General features: G+C 36.6%; 1 protein-coding gene across 2 annotated transcripts in view; it reads right to left on the bottom strand.

Moving 5' to 3' along the window:
- LOC139147166 (1-phosphatidylinositol 4,5-bisphosphate phosphodiesterase gamma-1-like) overlaps nucleotides 1-11,883 on the bottom strand; it is a 91,742-nt gene extending 79,859 nt beyond the window's left edge. The window contains exon 1 of one of the 2 annotated variants that reach the window (XM_070718080.1): nucleotides 11,461-11,883. In XM_070718080.1, the coding sequence (XP_070574181.1) occupies nucleotides 11,461-11,653 (193 nt within the window). In that variant the 5' untranslated portion in view covers nucleotides 11,654-11,883. The remainder of the gene's footprint in view (nucleotides 1-11,460) is intronic. The other variant, XM_070718079.1, reaches the window with a different exon arrangement.
- Nucleotides 11,884-19,547: the final 7,664 nt, after the last annotated feature.

Raw genomic sequence — 19,547 nt, 5'->3', positions numbered from 1 at the left:
GTAAAATTTTTGAATTTTGAAAAACTAAGCTGGTGAAAAGTTTTCAAGAGCTTTAAAATGAGCCCCAACAAGTGGTATTTCAGAAAGAATTGCAAAAGTTTGAGAGTTTGAATATCTATCGCCGAGGCGTGTTCTATCTTAATGACAAATTTTAAAGGAATTGAAAAACTATAGCTGCAGAGAGGTCACGACCTTTGTGCGATAGATTTAACAACAGGTTTGAGAACTGGTGCCTGCAGCATATATGATACCAGGGTATGCATGCATCATACTGTCAGCCCACATGTATTGAGCATGGCATAATATTCTGCTACTGGTTATTGTTGAGTGCTGTATGAGGCAAAACTTGTCTTCAAGATCAAGGAAGGCACAGATAAAACTTTTCAGTTTACACTCATGTCCCATTGACACAAGGAGTTTTCACATTCCTTGAAATAGAGAACATGATGGATTGTAAACACTACTTGTAGATTTACATGAGGACCATTTCATTTTTCAAATCGTAAAATGGAATATTTTTATGTAGAACTTTAGACTAGTAACTGAATAGCAAACTTTCTTTGATAAAAACTTGAAAAATACAGTTCAAAGTGCTGGCTCTAAATGCATATAAAAATTTTAAAAACTTTCAAACAAAATGGCTACGTAGTGGGCATACTGTATATAAACTGTGCGTGGTTCAAATATACACACTTTTTCAGTTGAAACTGACTAAATTACAAGTTTTTCATTTTGGAGCACAAAGCCAAACGCTTAGGCACTGTTTGGACAGCCACTGATAACCATGAAGGTTTCGTCAACTGTGACAGAAAAATTATACACTGAATCAAAGCCCTTCTACTACTGTGATGGCACTAAAGAAAGAATATTATGATTTTGAGGCATTTTTTCTGCCAGATTACAGTGTAACTGAAAGTTAAATTCATTAGCTAAACACCCATTCCATGCAGGCCTTTGAATTCAAACTTCAATGAATGGTAAATTCAGATTTACTGAAAATTGGATCAACATGTGGTAAGAGGAAGGGATTGCTAATTTACACGTACTTCTGCATTTATTACACCACAAAATTAAATTTCAGTTGTCACACATGTATAATGCTCATTTTCAAATCACGTAGACTGATTCTACATGTCATATGCTTATGAGTAATATGACTGTATGTAAGGGTAGCTCAAACCCCCAACTGGGACCGCCAACTGGGACTCCCAGTTGGCTTAAAATGCACTCTGGGACCGGTCCCAGTTCGCTTCTGGGACCGGTCCCAGAAGCGAACTGGGACCGGTCCCAGTTGGCCTCTAGGACTGGTCCCAGAAGCGAACTGGGACCGGTCCCAGAAGCCTAGCTCGACGTAACTGGGACCATTATGATTGTGGGAAACGCACTTGTATCAAATGAACTGTACCATGGAGGTAAGGTACCTCCATGCTGTAATGACGAAACGATAACATTAATGGGAAAGAAGTTTCCCATCCCACTATATGCCTTTTGTAGCAATTATGCACTTGTTTTATTCATATTCTCTGTACTGTTGTGAAAATTATGTGTTTTTTGTGTGGGAAAGCTAACATCTCCCTGTTTCATCTAGGACAGTCAGGTCTCATTTCAATTCTGGGACTCGTAGCTCCATTGAGCTATGACAGACATACAGACTGAAATAGAAAACACTGAGACAGCGTATACTATATAGCTACTAGCTGTCAATGAAGTTTTGAAGCAGTGCATGTTGTTGACTTGTATATTCAAAACCCTTTGTCTTAAAATGTAATGGGACTATTATAACCTCATTGATGTCTATTTTTTCCTTGCATAACAATGAAATGATCGATTCTGCTGTACCAGTACATGCATCCGCTAATGGTTGCCCCTCTCCTATTTACGTCTATCTGTTCAGAAATATAACTAGGTCCAAATTAAGATACCACTCATATACTGCAAGTGAATTGCAATTCTATTAAAACACAGCGGGTTTTCGTTCAATGTTTTGTTTGCTGTTTTTAATGTAATGAAAGCCTTGATGAGTTAATTGCTAGTCTTGCACAGTTATTTTCATCTCCTTTTTCATCTGATTCAGTACACAGTCTCTCTATCAACGTGATCCGTGCAGTAAGATTTCAACACACACCATAGCACAGGACTTACTAGTGCTAAGAATGAGTACATCACAGTAAGGCCAAAGTAATCAAATTCTTTGTTTAGCGCCCACTCAAATGTTTCGAAACATGAGCGGGAAGGCAGTACTAAAACACATACAAGAAAATCAAAACACACGTTATATTTTCTTGATTATTTCCATGTAACAACATAAGTGTCTATACAAAAATCATCAGAAACTTCCTTCATCGCAATCATCAGAAGTTATACTACAAGATGTGAAATTTTGTAAACAGGAAAGCTACTCAGTAAAATCCTATTCAAGCCATTGGCAGTAGAAAAAACCCTAGAATGTGCACACAGATGCAAAACAAAGAATTAAATTACTTTCAAATTGGCCTTTAATAGTTGGGATCTATTAAATGTCGCATATACCTACGATTATGGCAGGCTAAAAAGATGAAAACATTAACAGATTGTTAGTATGAAGTACCAATAACTGGGTTTTTTCATAGTGGTGCCAGTTCACAAATTGGATGTGTCCCTGAAGTGTACTGGGACTGATCCTGGAGGCCAACTAGGACCGCGGCCGGGGTCCTAGAGTTAATTTTGAAGCCAACTGGGACTGGTCCGGGAAGCCAACTGGACCGGTCCCAGAGGCCAACTGGACCAGTCCCAGTTCGCTTCTGGGACCGGTCCCAGAAGTGAACTGGGACCGGGTCCCAGAGTGCATTTTAAGCCAACTGGGAGTCCCAGTTGGCGGTCCCAGTTAGGGGTTTGAGCTACCCTTACATACCTGTAATATGACTGTCTCATTGTTAATGTAATATGGTTTATTCATCGCACATGTGATATGGTTATCTCTAGGAATCATAAACATAACCTGTACTGATATGAATGATTTATCCAGGTTTTGACAGAAAACAAGTCATTCACATTTTCAATGAATTTATTGATGCCATAAATTGGACAGAGTGGGCTTTGTAAAGTTGAGTTACCTGGTAGAAGCTTGCATGTAACCACACAGTCTGTCACCAACCTGTGAAAGTTGCATGTTATTGCCTTCAAGCATTCAAGAAACAAAAAGCGAGGAATTCTTTTGAACTAAAGTACATCAAATGTGAAGCAAACAAGCAATACTTCACATTTCACATAATACATTGAAAGATCTAATTTCAGACTATGACAGTGCAATTAATTTTGTAAGGGCCACCAACATTTTAATTCAAAATATTTTTCAGTGGTCTACCACCACATTTAACAAAATTTACTTGAAACCCTGATTTTAGATGTTCTTCATAGTTCATTAGCATTAACAATGCTTGAACATACCATCGTCTATTAACAGTAAGAATGCCTAAATTACTGCTTTGGCTCAATCAAAAACTTGACTTTATTGTTGCCTGGTGTCCATATTGGATAATGCTGCAAAACAAATTGACATGTACACACCCAGTAATTGTCTGTCCAGTACATTGCCATTTTAGCACATTTGAACAGATTGGTTCTGGCCTGCCCAGATGATGGCTTTAAGTTGAATAACAGTCAATACTTCAGAGTTTTTCAGCATTTTTCTAGAAGTATTTATTTAGATACAACAAAAGACCAATGAGTTATTTTTTGTTCTGGTTTCCAATATAGACTGTATCATCCGCTATCTGCCAATTCCTACAAATAGTTTCAACTAATGGTATGATATAGCAGGTTAAAGTTATTAAAAACTGCGTTTATAGTATCTATATCTTGGGGGCTTTCAAATGTGCAAGTCTTTGTTGAATTGAAAAATATGGATTGTGTTATCTAAATGGTATTAACCACCTCGACCTGATCATGATATACGGGACTTGGCAAGAGAGTCAAGGAGTTTACCTTATGAGTACAACAATGCCCATACTATACTATCTAACTTTTTAAAAAGCAAACATGCAGTATGTACTCCATGGGTGCTGAGCCAACAAATTAACCAATCAAAGTATTTATTGTGTTCTTTAAATGATACTGTACACTACACCAATGTGTATCTTTCTGCTGAATATTGTATAAACTATCCAGCTGATCAATGAATGTACAAATATGGTGCAGTACATCCATCATCACTGAACCAACTCAGCATGCCTATATATGTACCAGCAATTATGCATTTATGATTTTATTGGTTGATTGATCATACAGTGCTCATTGTATGCGAAATATATGAGCTAAGAGACTAACAGGGTGTACAATGTAAATTGAGATATTGTACCAGTACCACCATGGCTAATTATTAATTAATTAATTAATTGATTTAATGTAAATTACATAAAATCAAGACAGCACTGATGGAGGTTAACTTTATGAAATTACACTCAAATGCAAAAGTATGAATGTAATGAAAAGCACACTAGTAACTGAAGTGCACTTTGATATACTCTTTATCATGAAATGGATGAGGAAATTTTGTGAACGGCTTGTGGTTGAAATGGAAATATTTTTGGCTCGGCATAACATCAGATTTTATCTAGACAGAGTTTATTGTGCAATGAAATGACATCATGCTGGATAGAAAAGCCACATTTCTGGCAAAAGTCTTATCAACAGTCCCTGCTTTGCTTGTAGTATGCACAGTTAAACAACAATTTGCTCTGAACTGTCACTTATTTGCTATATATGTATCCTCTATGTTTCATTTTATGATACAGGGGAGGAGAAGATTCTAGGAAATGTAGTTCAGCAATAAATGCATGTTGAGTTGAAAAATCGGTTGATCGGTACTAAAGGAAGCAGAAACTTTGAAAGAAAACTAATGATCCATTGGATATGAATGAAAAATAAACAGTTGAAACCGTTTTGACTGCATACCATTAGATGGTAACCAAGCTCTCACTGCCCCTCATTGCTATAGAATACGTTGACCGTCTCCTGCTGTTGTCAAGCATAGCCTGGCTCAGTGTGCCAGCATAAGCAGCGAGGGCCTGGTTTCACTACTCACTTCTGCTGGGCTTTGTCCTTACTGGCTGTTGAGGACATATCAGTTTAAGGCATGGACTGCCAGCCGCTGGGCATATATGGTGTTGTAAGACAGTTCATGACAACTATACTATTGTTCCGTATCAGCTATTTGTAGATAGTGTAACTGATGTTGTAAACTACCAGGACATTACAAGCCTAAAAACACATCAAATAAACCTATTTATCTACTGGTAGTATAGTAATTTAATGCATTGAAATGTATATTGTATGTATGATAATTGAAGATAATACTTCAGCTGCTTTGGGGTTGAACCTATGTCTACCATACCATTAACTTTAATCTTGTCAATAAAGATATATGTAATGTTCAAAAAGACACATCTATACTCTTGTCATTCCATTGTATAGTATTTCAGTTAAAAAATCGTAACACTGTACTTAAGTTGTACATTATGGATTGTTCTACAATAAGACTAGTGTACTGGTAATAATAACTGTTTCTGGCATAAACATATGTATGGGATGTGCAATTGCATTATTTATGACAAAGGAAAGCCAAAGAATATCTCTGTTGGATTAAATCAAGCTAGAAATGCATCTCAAAGAATAAAGAACTACTAAAAAATTACCTTATCGAAATTTGCAAAACTCAAATACCATAGAATAAACTGAATGGTGGTCAGATATCAGCAAATATCTTACAGTATTAAATGATACCACATGGTATTGTTACTAACACACATACACAATGGGTGCAAAATGAAGTTGGGCGGGTCTGTCTTTTCCAACCAACTAACGTTACTCTTTGCATTTGCAGTTCATGCATCTTTCCCTGTCATAAATGTGTTATATGGGCTCGGCTATGCTTGTCCCCTGTCTGGTGTGAGCGTACGTATCTTGAATATGTCAGTTTATCCCAGCGGAATGTTTTGAACAATGCTTACATGTAAGTACAAGTTTTGGTCTCATTTACAAAACTACTGAATCCAGTAGCTACTTTAATAGTCTGATTATTTTATCACATGACTAAGTAAATAATGATAACTTTGAGATTTCCATAGCCACTCAATAATCTATTGCATTAAAGACCTATCCAGAATTCAATGGATATTTAAACAAGAACCATGTACATTTTAAATTTCTACGTAACAGTTATTACATTGTACTTTGATGGTGAAATAAAATGAGCTGGTTTACGGAGACATGAAAATAATAGAGCTATATTTGCAACATAGCACAGTTGGCACATACACCAGCTGTCAGTTCAATATACTGGTATGATCCACTTAAGCAATGGGTATATTAGCGATGGGTATACCACTTGGCTTAGAGTAGACCAGTTAACTCCATTTATGCATTCGCCATCACTAATCTTGTGCACATACCGGTACATGTATGTCATTAACTAATCAAAATCTTCTGGTATATCCATTGCTACGATTGGTTTTATATTCAAATACACAAGAACACTACCATACCAGCATAGTGTTCATATTATATCATATTTATATTTTGGGAAGATGTGGCTGACTTGGTAATTCATAGAGAAATGGAAAATCAGAACACATGTTGTACAAAAGAGAACTACATGTACCAATGGTATTTTGGCAAAACACAATCGAACTTTGCAATTTATACTAGTGAAACTGAAAAACCAGAAAAACTTTTTTAAATTACGATATTGAAATTTGAAGTTATTACAATTTTTGAAAACAAGAGTGATGCAAATGAAATGTAAATAACATAATTCATACTTGTATGCCAAGTGCCACTTAAATTGTGTACCTATTATGAGGAAAGTAACATACTTATAAGTGAGTACATGGGAAATTATTTTTCAACCTGTTGACAGATACATCCCTTGACTACCTTGGTGAGTGACTCTGCAAAAATCCAATCTGCAGGGATTAAGTTAGTGCACGACACAATTCCCAGGGCTTCTGAAAAGACAGTTATCTTGTCACCATGACAAGAGAGCATCCTGCTTGCTGAGAATATTTTTCCATGGCAGAATGGCTTAGGAAATGTACAGGTACTTTAGTACTTGTACCTTTCGTAACCTCTTGATGAACTTATTGAAAAAGTAATCTTTTATTTTATTTTATTTTACAAAACCGAAAGGAAATGTACGTGTTCACCTACGGTAAAGCAATGCTTTCAGGGGGATATTGACAGTTCACACTCTGTATCTTTGTGCAATAGCAAGGAGTTTATGAGTGACATTGCAACGGTAATTTACGTGTGATCACCTTTGTATGAAAATTAGATCCATGGGTATTTGCATTGGCAGTACTGATAATGAAAATTAATTAAGATCAATGTGACCTTGAACTTTGCCATATGACCTTTGCCAAATTACTGAATGGATAACATCTTTGTTGACTAGTGCAACAACATTCTTTCACTATGATAAGCATTAAAATCTCTGCAAGCAAATATATACTGTATTATAGAACTTTGGTCACCTCATAAGTACCAATTCTTTAATTCAAATAACTGGAAAATGAATCCTTGAATTAGAGAATTTAGTGGTAGATGTATTTATAATTTTACAATAAACAGCTTCGACATATTAACCTGTTGACCACCATGGCTTCACCCAAACCAACAGTTATCTGAAGGTATCTCTAGTGAGTGTGGTCAAGTCAACACGGGGATGAACAGATTAAATCACTGACTGAAACACAGCAATTGCACTGCAACACAGCAATTGCGCTGCAACACAGCAATTGCACTGCAACACAGCAATCCCACTGCAACACAGCAATTGCACTGCAACACAGCAATCCCACTGCAACACAGCAATCCCACTGCAACACAGCAATCGCAAAAACAAGTGAAAGAATGTGATGCACTAAAATAGTGACACAAACAGATATGTGGGAGTCAGTATCTATTCACAGTTTTGCTCAAATGTTTTAATGTGAGTGTTTCTTGATGCACTCTTCATAAAATGTGATCCAACAACATTGCAAGTTCCTACTTTGTGTAGCTACCAATATCTATGTTTTTGCTTATGAATGAATATATGACTGGAATAAACAGCCATCTCCAAGACAAATATCACAAACACTCTTTCGTACACCAATCCATATTTGATATCAATCTCATATCAGATTTTCAAAGATTTGTCTCATGTCAGAGTCCCTAGAGTCCCTCAACTCTGCTTATGATGATTTCTTCAATTGTACTACTGATTTCCAATTCTTTCATTGATATATCGTACTGTGAACTGTTAACAAACAGACTGAAAATCACTGGATTCTTTAAAGTTTCAGTGTCCTTAGAGTTTTTCTTAGACAAGAAACATTTATCACCTACACTGCAGATGATCTATGCACATTTACCATATCTATTTGACGTGATATCATTCACTTTACTTTTTGTCAAGAACGAAGGGAATTGACAAAATAAATTTTACAGGTAATGTTTTCAGGCCATGCTCAAGAGGTAATATTCATATATGCATCTCTCTTTTGGGGGATCAGTGTTTCAACAGTGTGTAGGAATAGACAGGCAGGCAGTAGTTTGCAAACCAAGGGAACATTCCTGCTGTCTCCAAATGTGATTGCTGTGATATCCCTTACTGGGATACCATGACTGGAATATATCCAAGTAATGTGTACATCCTAATAGATACCCTCCTCAAAAAAAACCCAACAAAATACTGAACATACTAACATTATTTGTCATCAAAATCTGATTAGATATTTGGCTTGGTATCCAATCCATGTCTCTACCGTCTAACACTTGAAGCTCTCAGCCACAAACAATTACGCACCTCCACAAACACTAACCGCACACAGTTCCGCTTTCAGTAGCATACTATAAGGATACCTTTATGTTCTACTACCTACACTGTCCAATGCAACTCTCATGTCATGAGTGATAGAAAGATAATCTGAAAGAATTTAATCAATGTGTCATGACAAGCTAGGTATTTACTAGTCAGAACTTCTGCTGTAGCAAAAGCACAAGTCAACCTTTCCATAGAATAAACATCAATAGTTCAATTTATGTTCTAGTTTTATTTCTCTGAAAACTTTCACGAATGGATAAGATTGATAGTAATACTAATGTGTGTTTATTATCAGAATTACCTTACTGCATCATTACAAAGTCAATTATCTGTTAAAGTACAGGTATCCCAGCCAGAGTATGCCATACTACCATTGATCTCGCTTGTCATGGGTGACCTTTCACCTGAACTTTGAAATCATGTTTGACATGTGACAATGGCCAAACAAAGGTAAAACCAAGTGTACATGTACAAAGATGGTAATGGGGTAAAGTCATTCTCATGCGCTGTGAATAAACCATGTTTCCAACAACTTGGATAATAAATTCATAAACTCTGCATTTTAGGAAGTAAGACAAAAGATCTAATGTGACCATGTTGAATTATCAATAAGGCTTACAACAGCAATGGCTGTCAATACTGCAATAGCAGACTCCAGTCGAGATCAAGCTTGTATAAATTTCTAGCTCAGTCAGACACAAATCTCTGTATGAATGAAATACAGGAAGACATTATCAGCATCTTTGCCAAGTAAAGTATTCTATCTACTAAAGCAGAATTGATACATTACAGAGTTATTTTCATTCTCAACATGACATGTTGGAATGAATTTATTTTCATTTGTCCACTGTTTTTTAATCTTTTTTTCTGCCAAGATACTCCATTGTTCTTGGTAGAAAGAACACTCACGTTTTTTTAACAGCAAATTCATTAGTTTTCATTCTGTCATATCATTTACTTTCATGGAATTCAAGATTTAGTGAGTAAAGTACGCAATGATGTATACTGCCTAATATTTATTGAGAAGTTGGTATATAATCTAGTATCTTGGGTTTGATTTTTAGCTTGCGTGACTATTTATGATGCTGCGGCATCAAACATTTCCTGGATAATGGTATGACATGAATTAGTTTCAACATGGGAGAGATACTGTATTCTGACATCTCTGTCTGAGTTTTAATTAATCTCTTAAACAGCAATTGAATACAAATTACTACAATAACAACATGTATGTTGCATTTTAAAATCGTTCGTACATACACCTTAAAATTACGTTTATTTTTCAGAATTTACAATATCTGATAAAGATAGAATATGAATCAAACACATGCAATACCGGGTAATATTAGAACCAAAAATATCATGGTCAAATTTTTGGTAACTACAGCGAAAAACTCCAGTCATGTAATTTGTATATAATAACCCAGGTTTTTATTCAACTTCCAAGACATAAATTAAAAATGCAAAATCAGCCGCATTGGTAATTTTTGAAATGTCACTGTATTATATATACAGAAGATATTACAATTTTAATGTAGTTACTTGTAACACACTGTTCCTTCATCAAATGAAATGAATGTGTACAGAACTGAAGGCAATTTCTGTATTGTTGCTGAACAACACGTTACACAGTGACACTTCCTCCTAATCCAGAACAAATAGCTTCTCATTGCTTGGTAAAGCACATTTCGTCTTTCTGTTTGCACACAGTCCTGTCATGACTAAGACATCGATATTTTGGTTTTTTATTGTGTAAAAATCATGATAGCTCAGTAGTCTCTAATTAGGTTCTCAAAGTAGCAATCTCTCTATCAGCTGATGAGTCATCAAACTCCTACATCTATCACTTCACTTTCGCTGAATTTCTGAAAAACCTATCGCCCACCTTTGCTGACACAACCGAGACCCTCTAAACTTTACTTTGGACCGTGCGGTTCTTTTGTGTCAATGTTTGTTTGTCTACAATTAGCATTACTTATCACCTGTAGAACAAAGGACATGTACCAGTTATATACAAATTTCACTCCTCGATTTAAACTCGAAACCGTGATTTAAAGTGCGCGGTTCTAGACTATCACAAGTGGTTAAATACCATAGTAGCGCTGACAAGATTTCAACGCAAAATTAAATGGTAAATGCAAAATTTTGCTCAAAATTTCCAGTAACGCTACCCGGTCGCACTGGTCTATCGTTGTGATTTGAGAGTGACACAGATTCATTGCCCATTTTAAGAATTTGCTTTGTACATGTCACGGAAGTGACATGTCACTTTGGAACTTGAAGTTCGTGATATTTCTGATGTGTTGTGACCTTTCGATTGTTCTGTGACCTATGGTTCATAAAATAAACAACACAACTGGCGTATTCGACATGAGTACACTCTACACTCAATCGCTATCTAATCAATATGTAGTTACATAGACATACACTGCGACAAATCATTGACATTTTTCATCTGAACCTTGGAGAAAACGTACGAGATATCACTCCAGTGTGCCATCTGAATTTGGCCCCTTTTTCCGCAAGCCTTTATCTGGTACGGCATGAACTAGTGTCCAGTGTTACTTCAATATAACGTGCCTCACGTTTCAGATAATCATTTCAAACGCTAAACTTACCCGCGCCTTCGGGCCTCCCAAGAACCCGGCTCCAGATAATTTGCCTTGTTTCTAGTTTCACTTGGAAGGTCCTTCTTTCGGGTCGTTTCTTTGGAAAGAATTTCGATAGTACGGTGCCAAGCTCCAGCTTACGGAGGAGTTCGTTTAACTCTTGCAAACTTATGTCACCATTGGCTAGACTCGAAGCGGCCATGTTTAGAGCTAGCGCAAATGGGTCAGGTCGCGTGTTTCTGTACTGTATCGTCGCCTCAAACTACAGTTCTTTTGATCTTGGGAAACAGTGAGTTATTCCGGTGAATTGGTATCTTCCAAAGTAGAGGGGGTTCAATACTTTGCAAATAGTGGCCACGATCTCCGCTATGATTTACGGTCAACGTCTACATAATCGAAGTGTGATGTCTATATACAGTTTTACCTTTCATTGGGCAGTTATAATTAAGTTTGAGGGGGTGGTTAATTGCATCCTGTTCCCCCTAAGCAAATGGTTCTGTCCAAAGGGTTACAAATCAAAACCTTGCGCTGCGGCAGTACTGTTTCGGTCGACGTTGATTCGTATTTTTGTATGAAAAATCGGGAAAAAAGTGATAACGCATGAGTGCAAGAAATACATACTAGATTTTTAATTGGAGTCGATGTCGAGAGGATTTCTGCATGTAATGGGAGAATATATAATGTAACGTTTTTCTCGTCACTTCCGGGTTTCGAGAGCATGTTCTCGTGATGTCACGAACGTCTGGTATTCAACTTCGTTTTTCACGTCCATGGTTTAGCGTTCCGTGATCACATATTTCAAGTAGCTACCTAGTACCTCTGGTTAAAGATTCCCGAGAGGAAATTTTAATATAATTGGTTAACTCAGTCGTGTAAGCAGTTGTTCAAGGTCGGTGCTGTTGTCGTAGGGAACTACCACACCATGTTCATAATTTAGGGAGCCGTCATTATTTATGGCCCGGGGGGTCACTAAAAAAAAATCGAAAGCTACGAGGGGAGGGGGTGCTTAAAAGTGGAGAACAAGGAGGGGGGGGGGGCTACTCAATTTTGTTGATATGTACCGAAGCATTTAATGAAGTTATGAATTAATACAACAATAATAGTAAAGAACAGTAATATGTTATGCTTGAGATATGTGTGTTCATACCCGGTATATGTACACACACACACACACACACATACACACACACACACACACACACACACCCACACACATATATATATATATATATATATATATATATATATATATATATATATATATATATATATATATATATATATATATATATATTAATACAGGTGGTTTCAAGTAGAAACTAAAATCTCATTACACTATGTGTTTCATGTTATTGTGATCTTCAGATGAGAATGATAGCTATTCGACATGGCAAGCCTTATGTTAGAGGCTAGTACTGAGTACATTTTTCAGTATTTCCTGATTAAATATTGATATACTTGCCTGATCATTCGATCATTCATGAGAAACGTCTGCTTTCTATATTCTACATTGTATAGGTTACTGATAGGGGAAAATGTGTAAAGCAAGCTAATTCTGATTCTATAAAGTTTAAAACCAGTGGAATGCCTTGACAACAAACCCATCTTTTATTGCAGGAAAATAATAATAAATAATAAATGTGAATAAATGTATGTCTGTCGCTATATTTTCGTTTTCAAAAAATGTAATCTTCATTGAAATCAGTGAACTGGAATATAAGTTTTGGAATACTCTCTCAGATTTCTGTTCCTTTGAGTTTTTTATATGAAAAAAATCTGAAAAAATACTCCCCAAGTGCTACCAAATAACACCATTTTAATCTCTATTTTTCAAAAGCTCCAACAGCAGGAGGGGGGACACCCACTCCTGACCTCCCCCCCCCCCCACGTGTGCTTTCGCACCACATCTTCGCCCTCTTGTAAACAAACCTACAGAGAACACTGCATGGCATCAGAGCACTGGATACAGACCTGTACATCAGCCCCTGTCACAGCAATGGAACCTCTTTCCAACAGAGACCTGTACCACAGGGTTTAATCAGGGTCTGTACAGGGCCTGTCGCAGCAGCAATCCATTTTACTGTATAGATACTTAACTCAAAATTTCTGTAGCAGAGATGGGGGGGGGGGGGTTTACTCAAACACGTCATGGTTGGAGGGGGGGGGGTTACTCGAAATTTTGGAGTTTCTAAAGCAATTCCTCCGACCCCCAGGCCGTAAATAATGATGGCTCCCTTATTAGGCTGATGGTTCAGGCACTACAGTACAATCACAATATTACAGTCTCGGGTATACTTCCATTGACCATGATTGACGAATAGGTAGAACAGGTAGAAGTCATATTTCATCTTTAAATCTGCCAAAGTGAACTTTTCTGAAATACTGATATCATGTCGTCGCACGCAAGACAAACGATACGTAAACCTGTTCTGAGACTAAATGATATTAACAGTTCAACTATTAAAATTTATGGTGCTTCTTCTGATAATCATGATCTTTGGGATCATCAATCAATCACACTTTTATAGTAATGGTAAAGAGAAATTTTCGAAATAAATGTGAATCACGATAAATTCTGAAATGACAGGTCATATTTGGCAAAATTCAAAATTTGAATTAGGGGAGAACCATTTGATTTCGCAGGGGGTGGGTTGGGTGGGGGGGGGGGGGGAGTATGGAGGAAGTGGGTATGGGAGCAAATTTTTTTTCCAGTCAGAGTGACAGCAATTTTTTTTCTACTGTCAGACCTGCATCAATTTTTTTTTTTCAAATGGAGTAGCAGTGCAAATTTTTTTTTTATTGGTCATCAAGTTTGTAATGCGTTGTATATAAGGGAGTCGTCATAATTAATGGCCTGAAACTCCTAAATTTCTAGTGAAACCCCCCCCCCTCGCCAACCATGATGAATTTGAGTAACCTCCCTCTCTAACTCTGAAATTGTGAATGATCCCCCCACTTAGAAAAGTTAAATACCAATACATGTAATTGTAAAATTTAAAAAATACAGCAACAGTAAAGACCTTTCAAATCCTGATGTACCCTGATAGACTATCATCCGTTATCTCATGATGGTTCAAAAAAGGTGAACCCGTTAAAATGAAATTTAAAGTCACAATAAAATAAAGATATAAAAGCTCACGCAGTATCTAACCATATGGTATATTGTTTTATTTAAATGGGTATTATGACAGGGTTTTCACTAGGATATCTGACCGGGCAGAGTTTTTATTTTATTTTTTATTTTATTAATAATGACTTCCACAGCCGAGGCCATTTATGGAAGACTGTTAGTAAAAATACAGATACAGAGTTAAAACATGAAGACAAGACGAACAAACTTTAACAAATACTGAGAAAACAATGTTTTAAGACATTTTTAAAACCATTTAAATTTACAGAAAAAGGATCAATGTCATTGTATTCGTTTAAAAGCAAATTAAATTGTCTCGGAATTCTACTAAAAGAGAAGTCACGAACACAATTAACTCTACCAAATGGCACATGAAACAAAGTAGTACGCCGAGTTGAAAACCTTGGTACATGAAGACTAAAAAATGAAGCTAAAGCATTAACGATAAACTTTGCATTTATGCATTTGTATCAAAATATATAATCAAAAATAGTCCTCCTTGATTTTAATGACTGTAAATTGTAAATATTGCACAACGAGTCAATGTCATCACTGTAAAAACCAGTAATTCTTTTTTGAAGAAATGTTAAAAATTTATGCTGTACTCTTTCAATTCAAGATAGCGGAAAGCCCCTGTGACACTTTCCCCCAAGCCTCTCGCGTGTTTTTAACAGTTTGAAAGTACAGGGGGAGAACACGCGAGAGGCTTAGGGGGAAAGTGTCACAGGGGCTTTCCCCTATATTGCATGGAAATTTTTAAGATATTGATGTGTGCAAGGGTGCAGTCTGGTGCAATCTGAGAAGTGTTTTTTAATTTTTTTACTAAGTGAAACTGTTAGAATATCCAAGGGGGAGAGCACAAGAGGGGTCCTGGCCCTCTCACGTATTGGAAATTTTGAGAAATTAATGTGTTTAATTGTGCAATCTGAGAGGAGTTTCAGTTTATTTTGCACTCGGTAAAACTGTTTGAAAATGACATTGAACACTGATATTTTTTACATTTTTTGCATGATCAGTGTTTGAGTCACAATATTCAACAACCAAACAATGACAATACCATTTGTGAAAAACAGTTCTGTTTGCCAGAGACTGAAGACAAATGGTTAGAACGGAAAATCTGTGACCTTGTGTCATTTCTCCAGCTGCCAGGTTCTAATGAAAAGCCTGAATATGGTATGTTTAACTGTCAAAATTGTTATTGAACTGAGGCAAATTAAAACATACTTCTGTGATAATAAAGGATGAATTCACAACAGCTCAGTTTGTCCTTGATCCTGTGAAAATTTTGAGAAATTGATGTGCCATTGACATATTGCAACAGAAATCCTGAAATATGATTTCTTGGGTCAGAAAAGGGAAGGAAAACATGATAGTAGACCTATGTAGTGCATGCTTATATTATAAGTGCTTGGAAAAAAAACATAAAAATTGCTCATGGTAAAAACATTTGCGCCGCCTATGGTGGCACGCCGGCAAAGAATACATGAAAATAAGGTTTCCAAATTTTGCTAATTTCTGGTGCATTTAATTGTTCACTTCTGTCTTTTATGACAATTTTTTTTTTCTCAGGCCATGACAGGATCAATTTTTTTTTTTCTTCTATCTCACCTCACCTGGTGACAAATTTTGTTTTCTGAAAATCCTCCATATTCTCCAAGAAATCAAATGGTTCTCCCCTTAACTTTGTTTTTACTGTTGTGAGTCAATTAAACCATCGACCCTAAAGATTAAACCTGCTATCTAAAAGCTTTCATTTACATACAGTCAAACCCACGTCAGTGATCATCCTTACAGTGCAAATATCTCTTTATAATGGCAACCTCCTGGCAGTCCCGTAATACGTACCTTACATTTTCATGTTAATGGCCCTGTAGGGAACAGCAGCCTCAGTTTCATGTGTATGTTGTCATTTAAGCCACAATTGTAATTGTTCCAATATGGTATAAAACTTTTGTATGATGGTCAGCATATATGACTGAATTACCTCTGTCAAAAATACTTTGAATGTGATCGAGAAATTAGTCACCATATCTATAGACTATTTTGAAATGTAAGGGTTGGTGAACCTTGGTTTAAATATTTGCTGCATGACGATGATAATAATAACTTTCATATTTTTACTAAAATTAATAACTAAGAGCCTGGGTTCCCTGTGATTGCATTTCATGATAGTTCATATGAAGGGCTGGTGAACCTTGGTTTGCTGCATCATGATGATGATGATGATAATAATTTTCATATTTTTATTAAAATTGATAATAATTTTCATATATATTGCAATATGCAATGTAGTTGAGAAGTTGGACGTCATGCCAAGCATTCCGAAATTTGTCTTCATTTATCCATTGAAGGAAAGTAGCACATTTCCTTCTTTTTCACCATCTTTTTTTATTTTTGAGGCGGGGCGGGGGGGGGGGGGGGGGGGGGGGGGGGGGGGGGGGGGGCTGCTTGATAAGGTCCAACATTCTTGCTCCTAATTCTGGCATCACAATTGATAACTTATGTACCGAAGCTTAGTAACCCCATACTAAGTTATCATAAACCTGAATATGCACAAAAAATATTATTTCTGCTGAGGAAAACTGTTAATAGTCAAAAGAGTCAGAAGAGTTTAGGACAGAAACAGCAATGTAATTTCATAGATTTCAAGGCCATCAACTCTTAAGGTAGAATGCACCTCGGGGACAGATATTCGGACTCTCAAACTTTTACAGTTCCCTTCTGATATAGCACATGTGGGGGTTCATTTTAAAGCTCTTGGTGAAAGAAAACTTTTCACCGCCTTAGTTTTTTAAAATTGGAAATTTTTTATTTTTCGCCATAGAGTTAACACAGGGATGGCGGCCATTTTGAATTTCTAATATCGGTAAATCTTGGGTTATATGTTTCTCTAGTACCAAAATTTGCACGGTGACCCCCTATTTTTATTCTTGATTTTGAAAGAGAATGATTGAAAGATTCCTTGAGGAAAGTTAGAGCAAAAGTTTAAGTCTTTCACTTTCGAGGTGCATATTACCTTAAATCACTTAGTAAAATTGATATTTCAATAGTGTACAATTCATGTAAAATCACACCATCAAACCCATAAAGTACCTTGTGGAAAATAGTTCTTTCTTTGGCCACCATCCAAACGTAAAGAGATTGCAGTGTGTCTATGGTTTCTTTCACCTGTACCTTGTTGGGTTGGATTTCATTTCACTGCAGATAAGCTGTACATGAGTTGTGAATAATCTATATATATATACTCTATGTGGTACATATGTCACACTGAGCTCAGACTGGCCCCTGTCACTTGGCTTGTCTCATCAGAGCAGTAACTATCTAGCCAAGTCAGGCAAGGCGTTCACCCCACAAGCTCATCAGCCTTCCACCTAGCCTGACAGTCTGTTGAATAATCATTCCTTCAGTTTATTGTGTTTTGATATTTATGCCCACAGACTTGAAGCAAGAAAACACTGAGCTGTGAAATCTGCATAAATTACACTGTGATGTCACACTGTGTGCTGTGAAATCTGCATATGCTACACTGTGACGTCACATTGTGTGCTGTACTGCAAATACTCCATGTAGTACAATGTGATGTCACACTGTAATGGTTTAATACATTACTCAGCAGATTTCTTTCTCAGAATAGAATAGAGATGTACGTACTTGAATGCACATTAGATACAACAGCATTGGGTAGAGGTTGGCAATCTCGCAAGAAACTGTACCAATGCAACTTCAAATGGGTGTAAAAAGTAATGTCTCTACTCTAAGAACTTTTTCACTTTCAACTTTTGTGTAGCCATAATTTGTTGTCTGCATTAATATTGCAACAAAGAACATGAAAATATGTGGTGCACACAGTATGTTAGAGTGGTGACTTTAAAATTGGGAATACAGACTTTGTATCAAACCTGTGTATAGTGGTCACTCAATGGACCAAGAAAAAGTGACCACTATATGGAGGTGGCCTTTCTATAGAGGGTGGGTGTGGTATTACTTTCTGTGCAGGTGGTGTGCTAAGTGGTGAATTTAGGGAAAGATAAAAGCAATCATAAAATTCCATAACATAAATCTGTTAAAAAACATAGAACAGCTATTTAGTTTCTGAAAGCTTGTAATGCAGAATGTAAAATCAGTAAAAGTAGACTTATTTCGTGCTTGCCAGTCTGAGCATTTTTTGATAGAGGTCATTGAGAGTCAGATATATTGACCATTATATACAGGTTTTGTACCAAAATGGAGCAATTCCATGTGACCACTGACCACATAAGAGAGGTGGCTGTTCTGTAGAGGTCCTTTAACATGTAAAATGCCACGGGACTGCCACAAAGTGACCACTATAGAGAGGTGACCGCTCTGTAAGGGTGACCACTATGACAGGTTTGACTGTATGTTTAAGCATTGATTCAGAATTCATTGCAAATTGGTTCGACCTTTTTCCAGTTTTGTAAACCATTTCAAAGTTGCGAGACAAAAATAGCCCTACCCCTGGTGAGCAATTTTACTCTAATTATTTGTTGACCATAACCGCTAACATCAGCTATATCCTCCGCGTATGAGTTATAAACATACCCACTTGATATCAATAATTGGTGAAGACAACATGTAGGTGTATAGATTTTGTTTTCCATCTTCAGCACAAATATTTGTCAGTCTGTGTGGGGGTGGCACTTTGCCAGCCTTCAAGTCACTGAAATCATAAACAGTGTTTTGTTGCTTGAAGGCTGCCTTTGTTTTGTCATGCTCCTCAGAGCTTTACGCATAAGCTGTATTTATCAACACCTTTGAAGGTCATAAGTACGTGTGTGAGTGTGTCATAGAGGAACTTATCATCTTTCCTGATTTTCAGTCACTTGAAATTGGATTCTGGAAATCTCATGAATGCCATTTTCCATCAGATGGGCAGATGAGGGCACGATTATTAAATCAAGGATATGATACAATAACATGGCCCTATTGCAAAACCACGATCAATTTG

The sequence above is a fragment of the Ptychodera flava genome, chromosome 13 (assembly GCF_041260155.1).
Source record: "Ptychodera flava strain L36383 chromosome 13, AS_Pfla_20210202, whole genome shotgun sequence".
NCBI classification, from domain to species: Eukaryota; Metazoa; Hemichordata; class Enteropneusta; family Ptychoderidae; genus Ptychodera; species Ptychodera flava.
Note: the sequence above shows the minus strand (reverse complement) of the source record. Positions and strands in the feature narration are given on the sequence as shown.